This window comes from Ascaphus truei, chromosome 18, assembly GCF_040206685.1.
Source record: "Ascaphus truei isolate aAscTru1 chromosome 18, aAscTru1.hap1, whole genome shotgun sequence".
In the NCBI taxonomy this organism is placed as follows: domain Eukaryota; kingdom Metazoa; phylum Chordata; class Amphibia; order Anura; family Ascaphidae; genus Ascaphus; species Ascaphus truei.
This window is the reverse complement of record NC_134500.1, coordinates 6,666,429-6,687,499: the sequence shown is the minus strand read 5'-3', so window position 1 is coordinate 6,687,499 and position 21,071 is coordinate 6,666,429. Positions and strand designations below refer to the sequence as shown.

Sequence of the window (21,071 nt, the reverse complement as noted above, 5' to 3'; positions counted from 1 at the left end):
GAACTCTGCTCCGCATCCCCTGCCAGTACTGTAATACATTAGGTAATCTTTGTACCGTTCTCTGTCGGTGCGTCTTGCGTTGTAATATTGTAAACACCACAAAGTGGGTGACACACTCGTTGCATTATGTCACTCACATGTCACGGTCTTCAATTGACTCCAAGATACGTTGTTACCTCAATAATAACAATACAGCATAATAACGCTAATATTAATAGAGCTAAGTAGACTATGGCGTATGCCCATTGATACACCCGTGGCGAGCACGTGGTGGAACAAACCCGCTCTGTGTTGTGAAGACAGAACACACTGTATCGAATGCCAGCGAGAGGCGTGCCCGGTTGTCGTGTGGGCTCACTTTCTGTTGGACCATTGAATTCAGGCCCTCTTGGAGAGCGTAGAATGAATGGCAATTCTTGTGTCCTGGAAATGACAGCTGCAAGAGGGGGTCATTGTGAGCTTTCTCCGGTCAGTCTCCAGTAACCTCCCCTGGAGTAGCCTTCGTTGACTGCCCAAGATGCCGCCTCGTTGCTCCATACGATAGATGGGGTTCCCGCTCTTGAGCCGGACGCCCAGGTCATCGGTTGCACAGGGATGTGTGCTTTGGTGCTGGAAGGGAGATAATGCCGTTGACCTCTTTGCTGAGAAATTGGGCTTTATAGAAACCCTTCTCTGCAAAGAGGCCAACAACACATTGCTCCGAATGGGTTAATCCATTGCCCTTGTGCCCAGAACTAATGAAACATGGCAACATAACCAGGACTGGACAATCTACCTACTGTGCCACATTGTAGCTGGGGCAGCTTGGAGAGGATCTCTGTTTTAGGGTAATCACCTCTGCTACATTCAGTAATTAATATACAGGGTTGATCAGGTTGCTAATTTGAAGAGTCTGTACTGTGAATGTGGCAGGTTAAACAGCCTTCACCAGGTGCCTAGACCCATCTAAGAGTGTCAGTGCTACAGTAACACAGGACAATCCTTTATCCTCCCCCCCCCCCCCCCAACAAGTCAGGTTTTCAGGCTATCCCAGCTTCTGCACAGGGTGCTCATCAGCCCCTGCTTCAGCACAGGTGGCTCAATCAGAGGCTCAGTCTTCCACTGACCCTCTGATTGAGCCACCTGTGCTGAAGCTGGGATATCCTGAAAACCTGACCTGTTGGGGGAGGTTTGAGGCCTTGGAGTTGAGCCCCTCTGCTTTAGATTAGGGAAGCTGCACCCACATTAATATTAATATGAATAGTAGGAATATAAAGTTACAGCAGCCTGGGAGAGTTGTAAATGCCAGTGTCCCCTAGAGCTGAGAATGTGAGGGGGGCAGAGCTGAGTTTAAGCAATTCGTGTCTTTCTTTAAAAAATATATATATATATCGGACAGGTATTTTTAAATCCTTCTTTAAACTCCTACTGTTTCCCTGGCAACCACATATTTGGCGGTATTTTGGAGGGCAGAACGGAACTGCTGGGGAAGGGGTTTATTGGTAAGGACGCGGCCTTTGAAGTCCTTGTGCCCCCGGGGCAAATCCCTTTTTATTTCCTTGTGCTTCAGGCACAAAAACGAGAAGTTCAGCAATTTGGGGCAGGGTCTCCGTATGGCGGCAACATAATGTGCGCACTAAATAAGAAAATGCCTATAATTATTACCAGAGAACATTGTTCCGTGACCTTCTGGTCTGCGAAGTGATTTGTGAACTGACCGTATCCTGAGAGAAGCCAGCCGCGCTTAATAGCGGCAAAAGTTGGTGAACACGGCAGCCCCGACATTTGGAGTTGCAATAAAGAAAAGGTGCATGGCGGGGGGCCCACGTGTGACCCTCTCGCTCACATTCCTAACACTTTTAATACCCGGGCTGAGAAACCTCATTCTTAACAGCACAAAGTAACAGTGTACGGGGAATATATAAACACACGTTGCTTTTCATTCGGGGTGAGTTTAGGGCAGCCGTGCGGTTACAAGTGGTGGCTGCCCTGCGACCCCGGGTGCCTTTTGAGCGCAAAGTAATAGGAAGGATTATGTGTCATTTTACAAGGAGAGAGAGAATCTTTTTAAAGGATTTCTCCCACTGCTGGCAGCCTGCAGGTCGCCCACATGGGCCTGAAGCCAGGCCTGGCCCAGGATAACGGCCGGTGTGTGCCAGAAGTCTTCCCTCATTGGCCGAGCTCTTGCGCTCTCCTCTGTATGGGCTGTTTATTCACCTGACGGCCGCGTTCTCCAGATGGCCGAGACGCGGAGGAATCTTCTTCAGTTTTCCCACCAGCAGCAGGGGCTGAATTAAAGGTCCCCTCGCTGCGCCATGCTGCCGGGGGAGGGGAGGGGGTCGGGTCAGCCGTGTATCACTGCATTGTGCTGCAGGCCTCTGGCAGTGACGCGGTTAATGCGTTGCTGCAAGAAAGTAAACGTGCTTCTATGCAGAGCAGTAACGAGTATGGCTGCACTCGTTTCCTATTCCGGCCCAGATAAAGGATGCAGGTCAACCGCATTGTCCAGCTCTCATTTCTCTTCAGTATGTACTGCAGTGTGCTTTATTTTCATGGGGGTCTAACCTGTTCTCCACCCCCTCCACCCACATACCTGACGCACGCGACACTAGAAACATTTAGTGCGTTTCGCCGGGCTTCTTTTTTGGCCCCTGTACACCATCACCCTATTAATGTTTGTTTTTGTTTCATCAGTGTAGCACCGGCTGCCTGTGAGGCGCTGTATGTAGTAGAACTTTGAGAGACTCTGCTCCGGAGAGCTTACAATCTAAATGTGGGTGACGGAGGCACAGGGAGGGATCAACCCGGGATCCGAACTGTGCTCCAAAATGGTTACCCCAAGCGCATTTCACACCAACTTATTTATTCAGCATATATATACGTAACGGGATCTGTGATATACGTACACGGTACCCTAGTGCCGATTGGGATTTAGTGGATTAGTCTACGTCGGCCGATGGGGCGTGATCGGACCAAATTTCCCAAACGCTCTCTTCCGCTGATGCAGAATAAGAAGTGCGCAGGTGCTTATCCGTGTAACGTTGCAAAGTAATACCAGGGAGTATGCAATACGTGCGGATTCCTGGTGTCCTATCCAAGTAACGAATGCTGAAAAGATGCCAATGTTCCCCTGATCAGGCCCGTGTCCCCGTGCTTACATTAATCACAGTGCCAAGCACTTTAATTCGCTCAAAAATTCTCTAGGAGTATGTGCTGGGGGTGGGCGGGGGAAGGGAGGAATTAAAAGGAATGTTTTGCACCATGTGTGTAAGACGGGTGTGCTAAACACACAGAAATAATGTTTTACATGTATTAAACAATAAGGTGGGAGCTGTCACAGAGGTGTAGCCAGAGAGTGCATATTAATGACATGAAACGCTTGGCTTACGACTCCCACCGTTCAGATCTGTTTGTGTTTACAGTCTTTGTTACACGGTATGGCTAGCGGGCCACAAGAAGACTTGTAGTGCAGGGGTTCTCAACGCTAGTCCTCAGGACCACCCAACAGGTCCAGTTTTAAGGACATCCCAGCTTCAACGCAGGTGGCTCAGTTGAAGACAGTTGCGGGGGGGGGGGGGTGTTCTTGAGGACTGGGGTAGAGAACCCTGGTTGTAATCCATCCCACCAGAAGGTAACATGCCACCCCTGCCACGTTTGATGCCACCGCGTGTGTCGGAATAGTCCTGAAACTCCCTTTTCCCTTCGCGTTTAAAAGGAAAACGGCCATGCAGACAGACAGACAGACAGACAGACAGACACCTGCAGGATATTTGTAGCAGCGTGCTGTGTGCAGATAGTATATTGGGAAGTGCAGTGAGGATATGAGTGTTTGCTCATCTGTCCTTCGTTATGTATAATTATGCTTGCATAAGGGCCACTGGAATGTGATTTTTGTGGGGGCCGTTCTAACCATGTGTTCAGCAGTAGATGGGCGTTAACACTTGTGCTGCCAGCGAATGTCACATTTGTTATTGAAATCTTTGATCTCTTCATATTACCCCTTTCGCAGAGCAGGCTCCGCTAAATGCCGGACATCCTCCGGAACATAGAATGTCGCACAAAAATAATGCTGCTGTGATCTGCGGGGGCTTAGGGGTTTCCAAACGTAATATTTTCTTTACAAAGGGTTTCTAAATGTAAAAAAACAAAAAACAAACAGGAAATCAGTTGAGTGTTTCCCGGTTGGATCGGGATCGCTATGCAGAGTCGTTTTGGCAGGAAAATAGTAGAAATTCAGACCAAAGCCGAATATTTTCTTGCATGTTTTTGTAATGCCATATTTACCAAGGACCATTTACGTAACCCTCCCTTCCGGTTCCAGGAGATGGAGTAGTATATATTGGCTCCTTTATTATAATACAAAGACTGTGAGCGGGGGCAGGTGGTTTTTTATTTATTCCATATTGGGAATTGACACGTTTTTGAAAGTATTGGCACTATACTATGTTGGTTGGGTGGTCTCCGTAGCATCCTTCATGAAAACAATTTCCTAGTTACCATATAGAATCAAATTTTCCACGGGGAAGAGTTGGACCTTTTTTTTTTTTTTAATCTCTTGGGTTTGAAGCAGTTACCTGGCCAGGTGTGTTGGATGCGTTACAAATACAGCGCTTGTTCACACATCCCTTGCTCGGCGAAGAGATGCTTCGTATTCACAGGTGGGGGGGGGGTCTTTTCCAAAGGCGGTGGTTGGATTTTATGGTCCCGCACCATTTGTGATGGACGATAATGACTGTGGAGGCAAATTAAACAATGTATATAAAGACCCCCGCTGTGCTTTGTAAAGTCATTTAATTCTAACACCCATCTTCAGAGATTTTATAGCTTTTGATGCATCGCAGCGCCGATAATTGTTTTAGACGTGAGATATTGTATCAGATTTCTAGGCTCAAACAGTTGGAGGATTCCAATGGTCGTGGTGAGGTTCGGCGGGCGTTACTGTGCACTGCCAAACCGTCATATTGTAGTCACATCCATCAGGAACCCTAACCCCCTCTGCAGCCAGAGAGGCCCCACAAACCCGCTGAGCGGCCCCAGCATGCACTGCTTAATGCTGATTAAATATCCCCACCTGACCACCTCTGGGGTTGGGCCACTGACCAGCAGAGTCCTGCCTGTGATCCGGTCAGTAATTGAGAATGATGTTGACCTGGTTGCTTCCCCTGCGTGGAGTTACCTGCTGCCTATGTTTTTTTTATATATATATACGTTAATCCCCCTTTCCTCCCAATAAAAATACAGATTCCTTTTTACCATTGCTGTAGTCGCCTGCAACGCCCGCCACCCTTTTAAAATTCTGTACTTGCCTTCTGGAGATGCCGGTTACTAAAAAAAAAGTGCCTCTCAGGAAATTTAAAACGGGCGCTGTCACTCACGCACAGGTTGCTATAGTAACAGCTGCCAGAGACCGAAAAAAGGCGAAAATGCAGCAAAAGTACATTAATTTGTTTTGGAAAAAATGTAAAAACAAACAATAGATCAGCACTACTTGTAGTTTTATGATTTTCACTCTGCTTATTTGGGGCGGGGGTGGAAGCTACAGCATAAAGTTGATATATTGATTGATTGAGTTTGGAAGCAGCGGGGTTTAATAACGCTGATTTGTGTTGATTTTTCTGCCCGCAGTGTGCCCCAGCGTCTGCGGGAAGCAAGCCTGCACGGATCGCAACGAGTGCTGCCACTCTGAGTGCCTGGGCAGCTGCACCGCTCCCGACAACGATACCGCCTGCGTGGCGTGCCACCATTACTACTACGAGGACCGCTGCGTGCAGAACTGCCCTCCCAACACGTACAGGTTCAAGGGCTGGCGCTGCGTCACCCGGGACTTCTGCTCAACCGTTCTCTCGGAGATCAGCGGCTACACTAAATTCATCATCCACAATGGGGAGTGCGTTGAAGAATGCCCGTCTGGGTACATGCTCAACGGCAGCGAGAGGTAATCCATAAAGTTATTCTATTATTGATATCCTTGATTTTTCATATCGTCCAATCAGCGTCTCTGTTACAGTGGCATAGAAATGAGTTGCATAGTTACATAGTTACACAGTTACATAGAAATGAGTTGCATAGTTACATAGTTACACAGTTACATAGAAATGAGTTGCATAGTTACATAGTTACACAGTTACATAGAAATGAGTTGCATAGTTACATAGTTACACAGTTACACAGTTACATAGAAATGAGTTGCATAGTTACATAGTTGCATAGTTACATTGTAGATGAGGTTGAAAAAAAACATACGTCCATCAAGTTCAACCTACGCTATATTTAGACGACAGATACTTTATCCTATATCCGTACTTACAGTATATTGATCCAGAGGAAGGCAAACAAAAAACCCCAGTGTCATATCATCCAATGATATCTCATTAGGGGAAAAATAAATTCCTTCCTGACTCCAGCAATGGCAATCTGATTACTCCCTGGATCAGCATCCTCCCCATGTTTACATAACGTGTTAATTTTGTAATCTCCTCCACTCCATAAACTAACTTCCATTTCTTCAGACTTGACGAACCATTTAATTGATTATCCTGCGCACGTGAAAATATTATTGCGGTGGTTGGGTTTATTATGCTATTCAAATATAATGTATAACATGATAACAGGTAACGTCCACATCTGATAACTTTGTTATAATTATTACATTAAAAACTAATGTCGAAATATAAAACAATTCTTCTTAAAGAGCAACATTTCTATTAGCTAATTTTATTTTAAACGCTCCCCCCCCCCCCCCCACAGTAATCTCCCACTGTAATATTTCCTACAGGACTCTTCCTATCCTCCAATACCTGGGAAGTCGCTCCTCCTGCATCTCACCATGCCCTCTCCTCCTGCATCTCACCATGCCCTCTCCTCCTGCATCTCACTATGCCCTCTCCTCCTGCATCTCACTATGCCCTCTCCTCCTGCATCTCTCCATGCCCTCTCCTCCTGCATCTCACCATGCCCTCTCCTCCTGCATCTCACCATGCCCTCTCCTCCTGCATCTCACCATGCCCTCTCCTCCTGCATCTCACTATGCCCTCTCCTCCTGCATCTCACTATGCCCTCTCCTCCTGCATCTCACTATGCCCTCTCCTCCTGCATCTCACCATGCCCTCTCCTCCTGCATCTCACCATGCCCTCTCCTCCTGCATCTCACTATGCCCTCTCCTCCTGCATCTCACTATGCCCTCTCCTCCTGCATCTCACTATGCCCTCTCCTCCTGCATCTCACTATGCCCTCCCTATTGCTTTGCCAGTTTACTGTTTCCTCACTCCTTTGTGAGCGTTTCTGTTCGCTACAACTTCCCCACTGCACCATTATTCATACACCTCTCTCCCAACAACTTCTTTACCCCTCAATAAAAAACACCCACACAAATCCTCTATCCACACCCTCTATCTACTCCTTCCTGCTGCTGGGGATCTCCCCTAAGCCTGAAGCCAGACATACACCCGATCTCACCCATGCCTCCCTGCCACCTCTTCCCCTGTAAATGGTGTTAACCTTCTGATTTAATACTGACTAACCTTAAAACTCACCCCACAAGTTAAGTATCCCAACAGCCTGCACTCATGGTTACTGTCCCACACTCAGTCACTCCTACCACCCATTGTGGCCAAGCACACCCATCTACAGCACTTACTCCCTCACCTGCTGTCTGTAAGTCTCCCATCAAACCTCTTAGATTGTAAGCTCTCCGGGGCAGGTATTTCCCTTCCTATTGTCTGATTTTGCTGCGCTTAATGTATTTTAATTCACTGTACTGTATTCTTTGTGAAGCGCCGAGTACATTTTTGGCGCTATATAAATAAAGACATACAATACATACAATAGAGGACAGGTTGAAAAACACTGGTATAAATGGAGGAATCCTGAGACTTCATCTGCAATTAACGGAGCAATCCAACGGCCGATTATTATTATATTTTACACAGAATAGAAGCAGGGGGTCTCCGGGGCGGAACCCCATTCACCTCTTCTCCGGGGTCCCCCTGCTTCCAGTGATACTTGCCTCCGAAGAGGGTGCCGGTATCTACGATTTTTCAAGCTCCCGCGTCACATGGGACCAATAGGAAGCTGCACTGGATGACATCACAGCTTCCTATTGGCCCGCAGGGCGCGGCAGCTTTGAATAGTGGCTATTACGTGATTCCTTACTTGCCGAGCGGCTGCTGGCACCCCCTACGGCGTTAAGTATCTCGGGAAGCAGGGGGACCCGTGTACGGAAATGGATGGCGTTCAGATCCAGAGACCTCCGCTTCAATGCTATGTTAAAATAAAATGTAACAATCCCCCATTAGATTGCCTTTTTAAATGGAGTTCCATTTGTTTGTTTTGATGGTTACAGTAGCAATGTTTGTGATGGTTACAGTAGCAATGTTTGTGATTGTCACAGTAGCAATGTTTGTGATTGTTACAGTAGCAATGTTTGTGATTGTCACTGTAGCAATGTTTGTTACAGTAGCAATGTTTGTGATTGTTACAGTAGCAATGTTTGTGATTGTCACAGTAGCAATGTTTGTGATTGTTACAGTAGCAATGTTTGTGATTGGGGTTGACGATGGAAGGGCTGGCTGCGCTTCCCGCTGGGAAGTAAGGTAATATCACACAGAGATATATAGCATGGGAAGTCTGTGCAGGGCCGGCTGGCATAGAAAGGACACGCTGTGTCTTATCAGCTCGGGTAGAGAAAGTGGAGGAGGCGCGATACTGGGCCCGGGAATATCGGTCTCGCGCAGTTCCCATCTGCAGCGGAGATCAGGCGCGGCACACGTGGTCCTGTAACATTCTCATGTGGCTGCCAGACGTGTGGCATATCACACTTGTGTTATTTGGAAACTGTCGCTGCCAAGGCGGGGAAGCTCCTCTCTGCTCTTCAAACGAGAGTTAAAAAAAACTAAGCGTGGAATCGATTTACAGGTGCCCGAGAGAAGTCACGGAAGACAGGAAAATTATTTATATATATATATAGATATCTATACATACATACATTAATACATACATACACACATATATACATACACACATATATACATACACACATATATACATACACACATATACACATATACACACACACACATATACACACACACACATATACACACACACGTGTATATATACACAAACATATATATACACACACACATACGCACACACACATACAAACACACACACACACACATATACACACGCATATACACATATACACACACACGTGTATATATACACATACACACATATACACACACATATACACACACAAATACACACACACACGTGTGTATATACACAAACACATATGTATATATATATATATATATATATATGTATATATACACACACACATACGCACACACACATATACGCACACAATCCATCTTTATAATTATATTTTTATAAATAAAAATGTATGTAGGGGCGTGATATTTCTATTTATACAATAATATAGCGTTTTGGGTTTATCTCTATAACACACACATTTGTATACACACACTATACAAAGAGATCAGTAATAAGGAAGGCGTTGCTTGCCCAAAGAGCTTACAGTCTAAGTGTTGTGCGGGCTCCGTACGGGCGCCGCGTGCTGTGTCCTGCTTGCTGAGGGCCATTCTTGCCGTGCTCCTGAAGTGGGGGAGAGGGATTTCAGTTCTAGTGTTCTCAGTGCCCTACGCTTCTCTCTCCCCCCAGCATGTCCTGCAGCCCCTGCGAGGGTCTCTGCCCCAAAATCTGCAATGGGGAGAAGACCATCGACTCTGTCACCTCGGCCCAGATGCTGGAGGGATGCACCGTGCTGAAGGGAAACCTGCTGCTTAACATCCGCAAGGGCCGTAAGTATGCGGGATTCTGGGGGAAGGGGCGGGGCTTGGGCAAACAATATGGTGGCAGAAAACCAGGGGGCCTTCCCAGGCTGCCTACCTGTTAAACATCCGGCATAATCCTGGGCTGCGCTCCCAGTGATAACAGGCTTTCCAAAGGGTTCAACGGCGGTGATTACGCACAATTTCACCGACTCTCTCGCCGCCGAACTCAGGGCCGGCTGGGGGTTTGGCTGGATCTCTTGCCTCCTTACCTGCAGCGGAGCCGGCCTCTTGCTCGCCCTCGCGTCGTGTTGTCATGGCGACGCGCCGTCACATGGCAGCAGGAGGAGATGCTGGCACTTGCAGGGCCCCCCGAGCTCTCCCCCCGCCCCGGTAGCCACAGTTTAAATGTTGGTCGGTTGATTTAACCACCCCAATATTAAACTGTGATTAGAGAAGTTTGGCCGGGGAACAGCGCGGGGCCAGACGCAGTCACACCGCCATCAAGCTGGCCCATAGCATTCCAGCAGGAGCAATGACCTTTGCCACATCGGTAGGATAGCCTTGTGTCTACCCCAAGTGGTTTTTTAATGACCGTGCTGCATTAACCTTTAATTACCTCTGTCGGGTGGCTGTTCCATGTATCCACCACTCTTTCAATGCAGAAGCATTTCCCCTGAGGCTGCCGCCCTCCAGTGTGAGAGCGTGACCTCTCGTTCTAGAATTCTCTCACTCTGAGCTTGTGTTATTTTCCGTGTCCCCCCAATAATCAGCACAATGCTTATAGCATAAACATGCACACAACTTACATTGCCAGGGAATGGCAGCGCAGGTAATAAAGTCCCCGGGCTCAAGAGCTTACAATCTCTGACAAAAGGGCCACAGGTATAAAGAAATGTGAGCACACAAACACAGCACACTTCTCTAAGGCCAACTCCAGTCCTCAAGGGCCACCAACAGGTCCGGTTTTAAGGATATCCCTGCTTCAGCGTAGGTGGCTCAATCAATCACTGATTGAGCCACCTGCGCTGAATCAGGGGTATCCTGAAAACCGGCCCCTGTCGTGGCCCTTGTGGCCTGGAGGTTGCCCCCTCTTGCTGTTGTGCGGCCAGTTCCCCAACTTCCTACACAATGGCAGACTTGACCTTTTATTTAGTAGTTCCTATGCCAAGAAGGCTTCCCATGTATCTGCAGGTTAATCCTTGGACTGGATTTGCTTCAATGCTGGGAGGCTGCTGCATGCATTTGCTACTCTTTCGGTTCCGAAAAAGTGCTTTCTCGTTTCCCCACACACACGCCTGGCCCCATCCCCGACTTCTGCCCCTGAGATCCGTCAGCTACATGGGGACAGTGTCCATTAGCTCGCCCTGGCCCCGCAATGAGAAGAGGGGGGAGAAGCACCCAGATTTCGCACCTCGGTGTACGGGAGGTTAGGGGGCGCTCCCCCAGGTGGCAGATTGTATGTGCTGGCCGCAGCACAGAGACTCACAAAGCAGAGAGATCTCACACCTGCGGAAATAGCCAGTGTCCAGCTATGACTTTGGACCCTGTCCTGCTGCTGTCTCCGGCCCATCTGCTCCCGTGCGCGTCCGAGCCAGCGCTATTTCAGCAAGATAATCTCTGCATGCTTCACCATTTGGATAGAGTTCTTCCCAGACTTACGTGGAGAATATCTTCTGCTTTCTCAGGGCTCAGCTCAATATAAATCAGTCGGGCGATTTTATTTGAAATCTTCCCAAGTCAGGGGAAGAACGTAATAATAATAATAACTTTATTTCATATAGCGCCTTTCCCCAAATGGGACACGGCGCGTCACACTTACAGTATAGCACGCGGTGTGCAGCACGTAGGAATGTTGCACACACAGTCCCTGCCCCGCAGAGCTTACACTCTATGGTTTTGGTGCCTGAGTCACAGGGAGATAAAGTGATTTGCCCAAGGTCACAAGGAGCCGACACCGGGAATTCCCAGACTCCCCTGCTTCACACGCTGTGTCATTCTTATCAGAGTCTGTGTCTTTAGTCACTGAGCCACTCCTTAACCCTTTGTCTGCTAAAGGAAAGCAGCAGCGCATTGCAAAGCAACATACATTACATCATAGATTGTAAGTTCTGCAGGGCAGGGACTCTTAAAATGCCTATGCACAGCACGGTGTGTTCACAGCGGGAGTAATATACACAAAAAATAATCATATATATCTTACCGGTATGTCCAACCGCAAACAGTTCCAGGCAAACAGATGTGGTAACACTGAGCACCAGCGCCCGATGTTTTGTTCTTATGGGATATTACATAAAGGCGTCTCATTTAACCTGTTACCGCTCAGCTGGGATTCCGCACCCTGCGTTGTTTGACTTGATGCGCATTGCGGTAGTTACCCCTCCAGTGGGGTGAAGGGTATTCAGATAGGGCAGGTTGAGTGTTGAGCCTGGGACAAGGCTACAGATTAAGTTTGTCAGCCACGTGACCACGGCGGAAGCTTGATAAACTCATGTGGCGCAGGACTGTTGGCGTGAGCGTTGCCAGGAGAGAGCCTGCTGAAAGCTCGGGACCTGTTACTGGCATCGGTGCCGAGTATTCTTGGAAACGCCGGCAGTTTCATGCAGAAGTTATGAATGAGAGCTTAACAGTATCTCTTTCCACGCTGTACCTGTCACTTTCCTGATGCAGGGCTGGAGCGGAATGAATCAGCACATTAATTTTACTGCATGTCAGCCGGATACTCCAATTCAAGAAACAAAACCGGTGCCCCAATAAAACCCCAGCGCGGACGAGATGCCTGTTTTTGGAGAGGTTGAACAAAAGCCTTTCTCTTTAATGTGCTGGAAACCTCTTCTGGCAGTGAGGGGTTTTACATCAAGTTGCAAATTCTGCTGATAGATGTCGGCTCGTCTGTGTATATGTATATATAGCGTCGGTAAACAAAAGGTCATGATGCGTATATAAACGTACAAAAGTATACGTACCGTATGTCTGCAGAGTCATTCAGCTACAGTGATGGGCTGGCCTAACCTTCCACACATGGCAATATTCAGGCTTGTGTTAATTGGAGCTTTTGGTCGCTGTGCTAAATAAACAATTGCCAGTAGGACACATTTTGTGAAATGGCACAAGAACATGCTTTCCCTGTACTATGCCAGGTTTCAACCAGCTTCGCCCCAAACTTCCCGCGGCCGGACACTATGCACCTAATAAAATCATTTGTGTTTTTTTTGTTGCAAACTCAACTTTTTTTTCTACTCATCTCTCAAAAAACTGCGAGAGGCGTTTGTGGAAATATTATTCCCGAGCACCTGAGCAGCTGCTAATTCCGACACTCCCAATTTATGGAGGGGTAAAACTAAGTGCTCCGTCTGTAGGTGAAAACAAATAACATAACAAGTGCGTGTTTTTTTTCTTCTTGTTTTGAAGCTGGTTTGTGGCACAGTTTAGGCCAGAATGGGGTACACTGCAAATATGAGATTCCTTGTTTATTAAAGCTGCAGTTCAGTCTTTTTTTTTATTTTTTTTTTTTTACTTCAATAGTTTCACGTGGGCAATCTCTAATTACCTAAAGAACTGGATAGCTGCCGGTCAATTCGTTCTCCGTCTATTGATCGGCAAAGTTTGGCGACATCTTTAAATATGGGGAATGTAAATCGTTGCTATAGGAACAAGCATGCTTGTTAAAATAGAATACAAGAAAATTGGTCTTTCAAAGTTGTTGTTGTTAAAGAATGCTAAAAGTATTTTTTCTTACTACAGAACTGATTTATTAAAAAAACCACACATGCAGGATATTGCCTGAACTGCAGCTTTAAAAGGGGAGTGGTTATATAGAACTTTCTACAAGTATTGGTGTGAAAGTAGTATCGGAATTCAAAAACATTTAGGGTAAGCACCAAGGAAACGTGGATAGACATTGAGAATTTTAAGTAAGTGAAGTTAGAGGAAATACAAGCCGTTTTTAGTTTTTTTTTTTTTTTATATATATACGGGTTTAAGGCAGACGGTGTCAGGAGCTGAACCCCATTAATTTCAGCTCTGGGAACCGCCTGCTTCCGGAGATACCGATCTCCGAAAGTGGCCCCGGTGTCTCTGCCATTTTCTGAGGTTTAAAGCCCCATGTCACATGTGCCAATAGGAAGCTGCAGCGGATGACATCATGGTTTCCTATTGGCCCGCTGGGCCCGGGAGCTTTGAAGCTCCGCCCTAAATGTGATCCCTTGAGTGGTAAGTACCTCCGGAAGCAGGGGGTCCCTGGAGCTGAAGTGACTGGGGCTCGCCTCCGGTGACCCCCCCGCTTCAACCCTGTATTAAAAATAAATGAAGAAGGAAAAACGGCTTGGATTGCCTCTTTTTAGGGCCGTCCCCCTAAATCTACTCTCTGCTTCCGCGACCGCGCTTCAATATGCGGATTAGCTGTTTTCCTGTGAAAAGTTCACTTTCATTCAAATACATGATCAGATCTTCTCCAGCAAAGGGAAGTGGCCTCACAGCATGGAGTCCGTTATCTGTGTAACCGTAACGTTCCCAGTACTTTACCCCCTCCTTTTAACCTGGCCGCGCCTTGTGTTATGTAGAAAATATTGCCTCGGAGCTGGAGAACTTCATGGGACTGATGGAGACGGTGACCGGGTACGTGAAGATCCGTCATTCCCACGCGCTGGTCTCTCTGTCCTTCCTGAAAAGCCTGCGCTACATTCTAGGAGAGGATCAGCTGGAAGGGTGAGTACCACAGCTCTCAGGGCAACGAAAGAATGGGTTTGAGACCCCATTGGTACCAAAAGGGTGTTATAAAGGACCCCCTAACGGATCCTATAACCGCTCCCTATCACTCATCCCCCTAACTGCTCCCTATAACGCCTCCCCTCACCATTCCCTATAACGCCTCCTCTCACCGCTCCCTATAGCTCCTCCCCTCACCGCTCCCTATAACTCCTCCCCTCACCGCTCCCTATAACTCCTCCCCTCACTGCTCCCTATAACGCCTCCCCTCACTGCTCCCTATAACTACTCCTCTGACCCCTCCCTATATCTCCTCCCCTCACCGCTCCCTATAACTCCTCCCCTCACCATTCCCTATAACTCCTCCCCTCATCGCTCCCTATAACTCCTCCCCTTAGTGTTCCCTATATCTCCTCCCCTCACCGCTCCCTATAACTCCTCCCCTAACTGCTCTTGTACCTGCTCCCTATAACTCCTCCCCTAACTGCTCCCTATAACTCCTCTTCTAACTGCTCTTGTACCCGCTCCCTATAACTCCTCCCCTAACTGCTCTTTTACCCGCTCCCTATAACTCCTCCCCTAACTGCTCTTTTACCCGCTCCCTATAACTCCTCCCCTAACTGCTCTTGTACCCGCTCCCAATAACTCCTCCCCTAACTGCTCTTGTACCCGCTCCCTATAACTCCTCCCCTCACCGCTCCCTATAACTCCTCCCCTAACTGCTCTTGTATCCGCTCCCTATAACGCCTCCCCTCACCGCTCCCTATAACTCCTCCCCTCACCGCTCCCTATAACTCCTCCCCTAACTGCTCTTGTACCCGCTCCCTATAACTCCTCCCCTCACCGCTCCCTATAACTCCTCCCCTCACTGCTCCCTATAACTCCTCCCCTCACCACTCCCTATAACTCCTCCCCTAACTGCTCTTGTACCCGCTCCCTATAACTCCTCCTCTAACTGCTCTTGTACCCGCTCCCTATAACTCCTCCCCTAACTGCTCTTGTACCCGCTCCCTATAACTCCTCCCTTCACCGCTCCCTATAACTCCTCCCCTAACTGCTCTTGTACCCGCTCCCTATAACGCCTCCCCTCACCGCTCCCTATAACTCCTCCCCTCACTGCTCCCTATAACTCCTCCCCTCACTGCTCCCTATAACTCCTCCCCTCACCACTCCCTATAACTCCTCCTCTAACTGCTCTTGTACCCGCTCCCTATAACTCCTCCCCTAACTGCTCTTGTACCCGCTCCCTATAACTCCTCCCCTAACTGCTCTTGTACCCGCTCCCTATAACTCCTCCCTTCACCGCTCCCTATATCTCCTCCCCTAACTGCTCTTGTACCCGCTCCCTATAACTCCTCCCCTCACCGCTCCCTATAACTCCTCCCCTCACTGCTCCCTATAACTCCTCCCCTCACCACTCCCTATAACTCCTCCCCTAACTGCTCTTGTACCCGCTCCCTATAACTCCTCCTCTAACTGCTCTTGTACCCGCTCCCTATAACTCCTCCCCTAACTGCTCTTGTACCCGCTCCCTATAACTCCTCCCCTAACTGCTCCCTATAACTCCTCCCCTAACTGCTCTTGTACCCGCTCCCTATAACTCCTCCCCTCACCACTCCCTATAACTCCTCCCCTAACTGCTCTTGTACCCGCTCCCTATAACTCCTCCCCTCACCGCTCCCTATAACTCCTCCCCTAACCGCCCTTATACCCGCTCTTTGTGTGTTGCGGCCTGTGGCAGGATAACGTGAGGCTCTGCTTCGCTCGCCCTGGAATGCCGCTGTTTGGACACTTTCCATTACCCTCCTGCTTTATCATTTCACTCCGACACACACACACACACACACAAGCAACCTGTTCTCTCCCAGGAAGCTCTGGATCGGGGAACCGGGGCACCTGTGATGGGGGAGCAGGTTCTCCGAGGTCCTGGGAAAGCCGCTGCCTTGGTTGGTTTATCTGACCTGTCTGGATAAAGTTTCCAACATGATGAATTCCTGGCAACCTTCCCCATTTTACTTTCTCAGGCTTCTCTCCAGAATGTATCAGGGATTCCTGACATTCCGCTCCGTGCATCAGCTGAAACGCCTCCACACTTCCAAAAAGCACAAACACAGCTTGTTTACTACTATCTGCTGCTTCAAGGAAACACCCCCACCCCAAAAAACGGAGAAATAAAAAATTAATTGCAAAGAGCTATTATGCATTGCAGAGTTATTTAAATAAATAAAAAATAGCTGTACTGTTATGGGGAATTTGCCTCTGCACTTCCTTAGAGCGTAAAAACATGAAAAGTCCTATGTTTTTTTTTAATTAAATTAATTAAATCAGTTCTGTAGTATTAGATCAGGGACGCGCAAACATTGTGTTCTCCGCCACCCCCCCCCCCCCTGCCGGCCCCTGTGCTCCCGCCCCCCCCACCTCCTTACCTAAAATCCGGCGTCAAATGACGCGCGGGGTCACGTGACCCGCGACGTCATTTTACGCGCGTTGCCATGGCGACGCATCACATCACATGACCCCGCGGCGTCATTTGAAGGTAGGAGACAATGCAGAGGCCTCACGTGATCCCCCGGCACTTAATTGAAATGCTATGGGGGAAAAGATGGGGCATCTGCAGTTGCCACCCCCCCCCTCACAAAAATGTTGCCCCCCCCACTTTGCGCACTGCTGTATTAGATAATACTTTCTGCATTTTTTTAAACTCCTAATACCATTTTCATATATATATATTTTTTTAATATACTGATCAGTCTTTGGTGCTATTGCAACTATTAAGAAACTCTTATCCACTTCCTCTTTTGAAACAGCCTGTGACACGCCCCTTTTTGAGCTCTGCCGTTTGGCCACAAAGTATCACAAAACAGGTCTGTTGATGTGTTCCAAGCAGCAGACTGTCTATTACTCTGAAAGCTGTAACAATAATGAGTTACACATAACAGGTGTTAAAAGGCGGCCATTTCTTTAGGCACACAATCAGGAGTTTTACAGATTTATAACAGGAGGACCAAACGATTACCAGCTTAGGTAAGAATGTACAATTATTCATTGTCACATGCTTTACATATAAAATTAAGATTAAAAGAGGGGGGTGTAGTATTCCTGCTTTAACCACCCAGCAGGTGTTTCAGGAAAAGCGATACCAGTTGCTTTCACCATACCCCTTGAATATTGATACCCCTGCAGTTTAGGCCCATGTGGTAGCGAAAGAGTTAAATATTATAATAACAGTAGGTTGGGACAGGCTGAGCTTTCAAGATGAACTTTCGTGGGGGTTTTGCCGCGCCCTGCACAAACGCTTTGTGTTTACACAGGGAAGATTTGCTTCTAATTTGGAAGCGGCTTGTAACTTTGTGTGTTGTCATCGGGCAGAGTTGGTGCTTTCATTCTGTCCTGACGAGATCCAAATATACTGTACAGGTTAAAAGTGCAGCTAATAAATATTACCCAGGCTTGTATAAAGTGCTCTCTGCTCACTTGAGCCGGCCAAGACAAATTCTCCTTTCTGCTTCTCCTGCTCACATTTCTGGCTGCTCCATCGTTTCAACTGGGAATTAAAACCGGGTAAACAAAATACAGGAATATAAATATGGGGGAGAAAAATCTATGTATTTCCTGCTACAGTTTGACTTTTTTTTTTTACTCTAACCGTTTGGTTAGGGTGTCAAGCTCGGTCCTCAAGGGCCACCAACAGGCCAGGTTTTATGGATATCCCTGCTTCATCACAGATGGACCACTGATTGACTCCACCTTAAAACACACCTGATTAACGAAGCATATGAGTAGCACCGTGGCTGATACTATACACGATACATAAAGCTTGGCCCCCTGCAGATGCACTTACCAGAACGCCCTCCTACTGTCTCTGTACGTTCTTCCTACCTACCAATTAGATTGTAAGCTCTTCGGAGCAGGGACTCCTCTTCCTAAATGGTAATTTTTTTATTTCTGAAGCACTTATTCCCATGATCTTCTATTTGTATTATTTGTTATTTATATGATTGTCACGTGTGTATATATATATATATATATATATATATCTGTGCTGAAGCAGGGATATCCACAAAACCTTGCCTGTTGGTGGCTCTTGAGGACTGAGTTTGACACCCCTGTGCTTAATGCATTTAGTGTCTATGACCCCTTGAGTGCCATAAGCTTGTGCAGGGACAGGTATGTCCCCAGCTGATAGTATGAGCTATTTGAGCAATTCTTTTGTTTTTTTCCGTTGGCAGGAATTACTCCTTTTATGTCTTCGATAACAACAACCTCCAGCAGCTCTGGGACTGGAACCGCCACAACCTGACCATCAAGGAAGGCAAAATGTACTTTGCGTTCAACTCCAAGCTCTGCGCCTCCGAGATTTACCAGATGGAGGAAGTGACGGGTACCAAGGGGCGGCAGAGCGAGGTGGACATCAACCCACGGAACAACGGGGACCGAGCCTCCTGTGAGTAACGTTCTCCGCACCGAGCCGGTGCCAGGGGGGGGATCACTGACACCAAGAGCTTGCAATCTACGTGCGAGACTTGCAGACGGACACCAGGGATAAATTAAACGGTTACGGGATCGCAAGGCAGGGCAAAGAGGGCGAGTATGTGCGCCTGCCGTCGGGGAGGTGTATTGATTAGGTTGTTTGAAGGTTGGTCAGCACCAGGAGAGGCAGCAAGTGAGAGATCTAACAAAGACCGCTCTGTGTAACATTGTAGCAAGAGATTAAAGGTGTTCTCCCCCATCACATTTATTACATTTTTTTTCTTTTTTAATATTAGGCTTTTTTTTTCTCTCGCTATACTGTACAATAAGGTGTCTGTTTTCAGCCCTTGGGTTTCCTCCCCCCCCCCCCCTCCCCTCTGCTCACTGATTTTCAAACTGTACTTTTATCCTAAGAAAAGAGCTGCAAGTTTGAATTCACTTTAGTGCTTAAGCTCATTCCCTCCGGACTTTGGCCATCGCTAAACTTCAAGGCGTTTAATCATAGGAAGCTTGGGATAAGACATGAGCGTCTCTGAAGTCTGTATGGGAAACAGCTGTGTGCGGCAGCAGCAGGGGAGGAGAGAGGGAGAATAAGCAGCGAAGGTTGCCATGTGAGAATACTCTAGTGCAGGCTTCGGGCCTTTAAAAAAAAAATGATTTTTTTTTTAAATGGAAAAGTAAAGGTGACTGCACGGTTGAAAGCTAAGAGGGGTAGAGCCTTAAAGTTCAGTAACCATACCCCCCCCCCCCCCTCCCCTCCTACAAAGGAAAGTTTTGTGGAAATGAATGACCTTCCTAACAAGTGTCTCTGCCGTAGGTGAAAGCCACATCCTGAACTTCATCTCGAACACCACGATGAAGAACCGGATCAAGCTGACGTGGGAACGTTACCGACCCCCAGATTACAGAGACCTCATCAGCTTCACCGTCTTCTACAAAGAAGCGTGAGTCCCCGCCACCCATCGCGGCGTGGCGTCATTTCACGGTGGATAGGCGCCACCAGGTCTCCTCTGGAACAGGGGCGGCCAATTCCAGTCCTCAAGAGCCACAAACAGGTCGGGTTTTAAGGATACCCATGGTGCAGTCATTGACTGAGCCACCTGTGCTGAAGCAGGGGTATCCCAAAAACCTGGCCACGGTGGCCCTTAAGGACCGGAGTTGGCCGCCGCCTGTTTTAGAAGAAATCACCTGAAGTTTACTTAACCCCTTCATTGCCCAGAGGAATTGTTTTATATATACTTTAATTAATATATCTTTTTAGATTTTCACCTCCCCGCCTCCCCCCCCCCACTGCATTTTCATTTCCCCTGTTGTCACTATTATCGTGTACAAACGCGACGCCCAAGTACCGCCACGCTATACAAAGTCCTGCGCATTTTCATGGCTGCACCGGCCCAGCTGCAGAGATGCAGACTGATAATATATTATATCACCAGGTAATAGCAATGTGTACAGTTCCCGTGTAGGTTTCATAATAGCCAAGTAAAATGGAAGCGGCGTAGAACAACGAAGAAAAACTGAAGGAAATAATTGTTATTGCAGTTTATACTGAAACCCCTCGATAACTGTACTATAAAGAGGTCCCTACCCTGAGTGCAGCAACCCATGTTGCAGTGTGCTCTCCTTTAACTTGATACTGTATCCAGCTGTATCATCATCTGTCCGTATGTGTTCCCTTCCCACGCCAGTCCCTTCCGCAACGTGACGGAGTACGACGGCCAGGACGCCTGCGGCTCCAACAGCTGGAACATGGCGGATGTGGACCTCCCGCCCAACAAGGACAAGAACCCGGGCATACTCCTGCAGGGACTGAAGCCCTGGACTCAGTACGCCATCTACGTTAAAGCCATCACCCTGACCATGATGGAGAGCCACCACATACACGGCGCCAAGAGCAAGATCGTGTACATCCGCACCAACGCGGCAGGTAACGGCCACGCTGAGGCGCGCCATTGTAACTGACTCACTTTCAGGAGCTTTTCCCTCTTATTTTGCTTTTATATTTAATCTGGAGCACTCCTGAAGGAGCTACATAGAATACATAGTTTCATTTTAACATGTTTCACCAGGATGTATGTCCTGGGCACAGAGTTATGGTAACAAATACATGGTAACATTAA

At 47.7% G+C, this 21,071-nt stretch overlaps 1 protein-coding gene and 1 long non-coding RNA gene across 3 annotated transcripts in view; one reads left to right on the top strand and one right to left on the bottom strand.

The window, feature by feature from the left end:
• IGF1R (insulin like growth factor 1 receptor) overlaps positions 1-21,071 on the top strand; it is a 156,762-nt gene that overhangs the window by 90,402 nt on the left and 45,289 nt on the right. For both annotated transcript variants that reach the window (XM_075575256.1, XM_075575257.1), the window contains exons 3-8: positions 5,605-5,914; positions 9,665-9,804; positions 14,337-14,481; positions 18,711-18,925; positions 19,769-19,895; positions 20,640-20,878. In XM_075575256.1, the coding sequence (XP_075431371.1) occupies positions 5,605-5,914; positions 9,665-9,804; positions 14,337-14,481; positions 18,711-18,925; positions 19,769-19,895; positions 20,640-20,878 (1,176 nt within the window). The remainder of the gene's footprint in view (positions 1-5,604; positions 5,915-9,664; positions 9,805-14,336; positions 14,482-18,710; positions 18,926-19,768; positions 19,896-20,639; positions 20,879-21,071) is intronic.
• LOC142468754 (uncharacterized) lies at positions 2,497-12,451 on the bottom strand. Its single transcript, XR_012788865.1, has 3 exons — positions 11,978-12,451; positions 4,554-4,711; positions 2,497-4,109 (listed from the first exon to the last, which is right to left on the bottom strand). It is a non-coding gene; the product is annotated as an uncharacterized LOC142468754 (long non-coding RNA).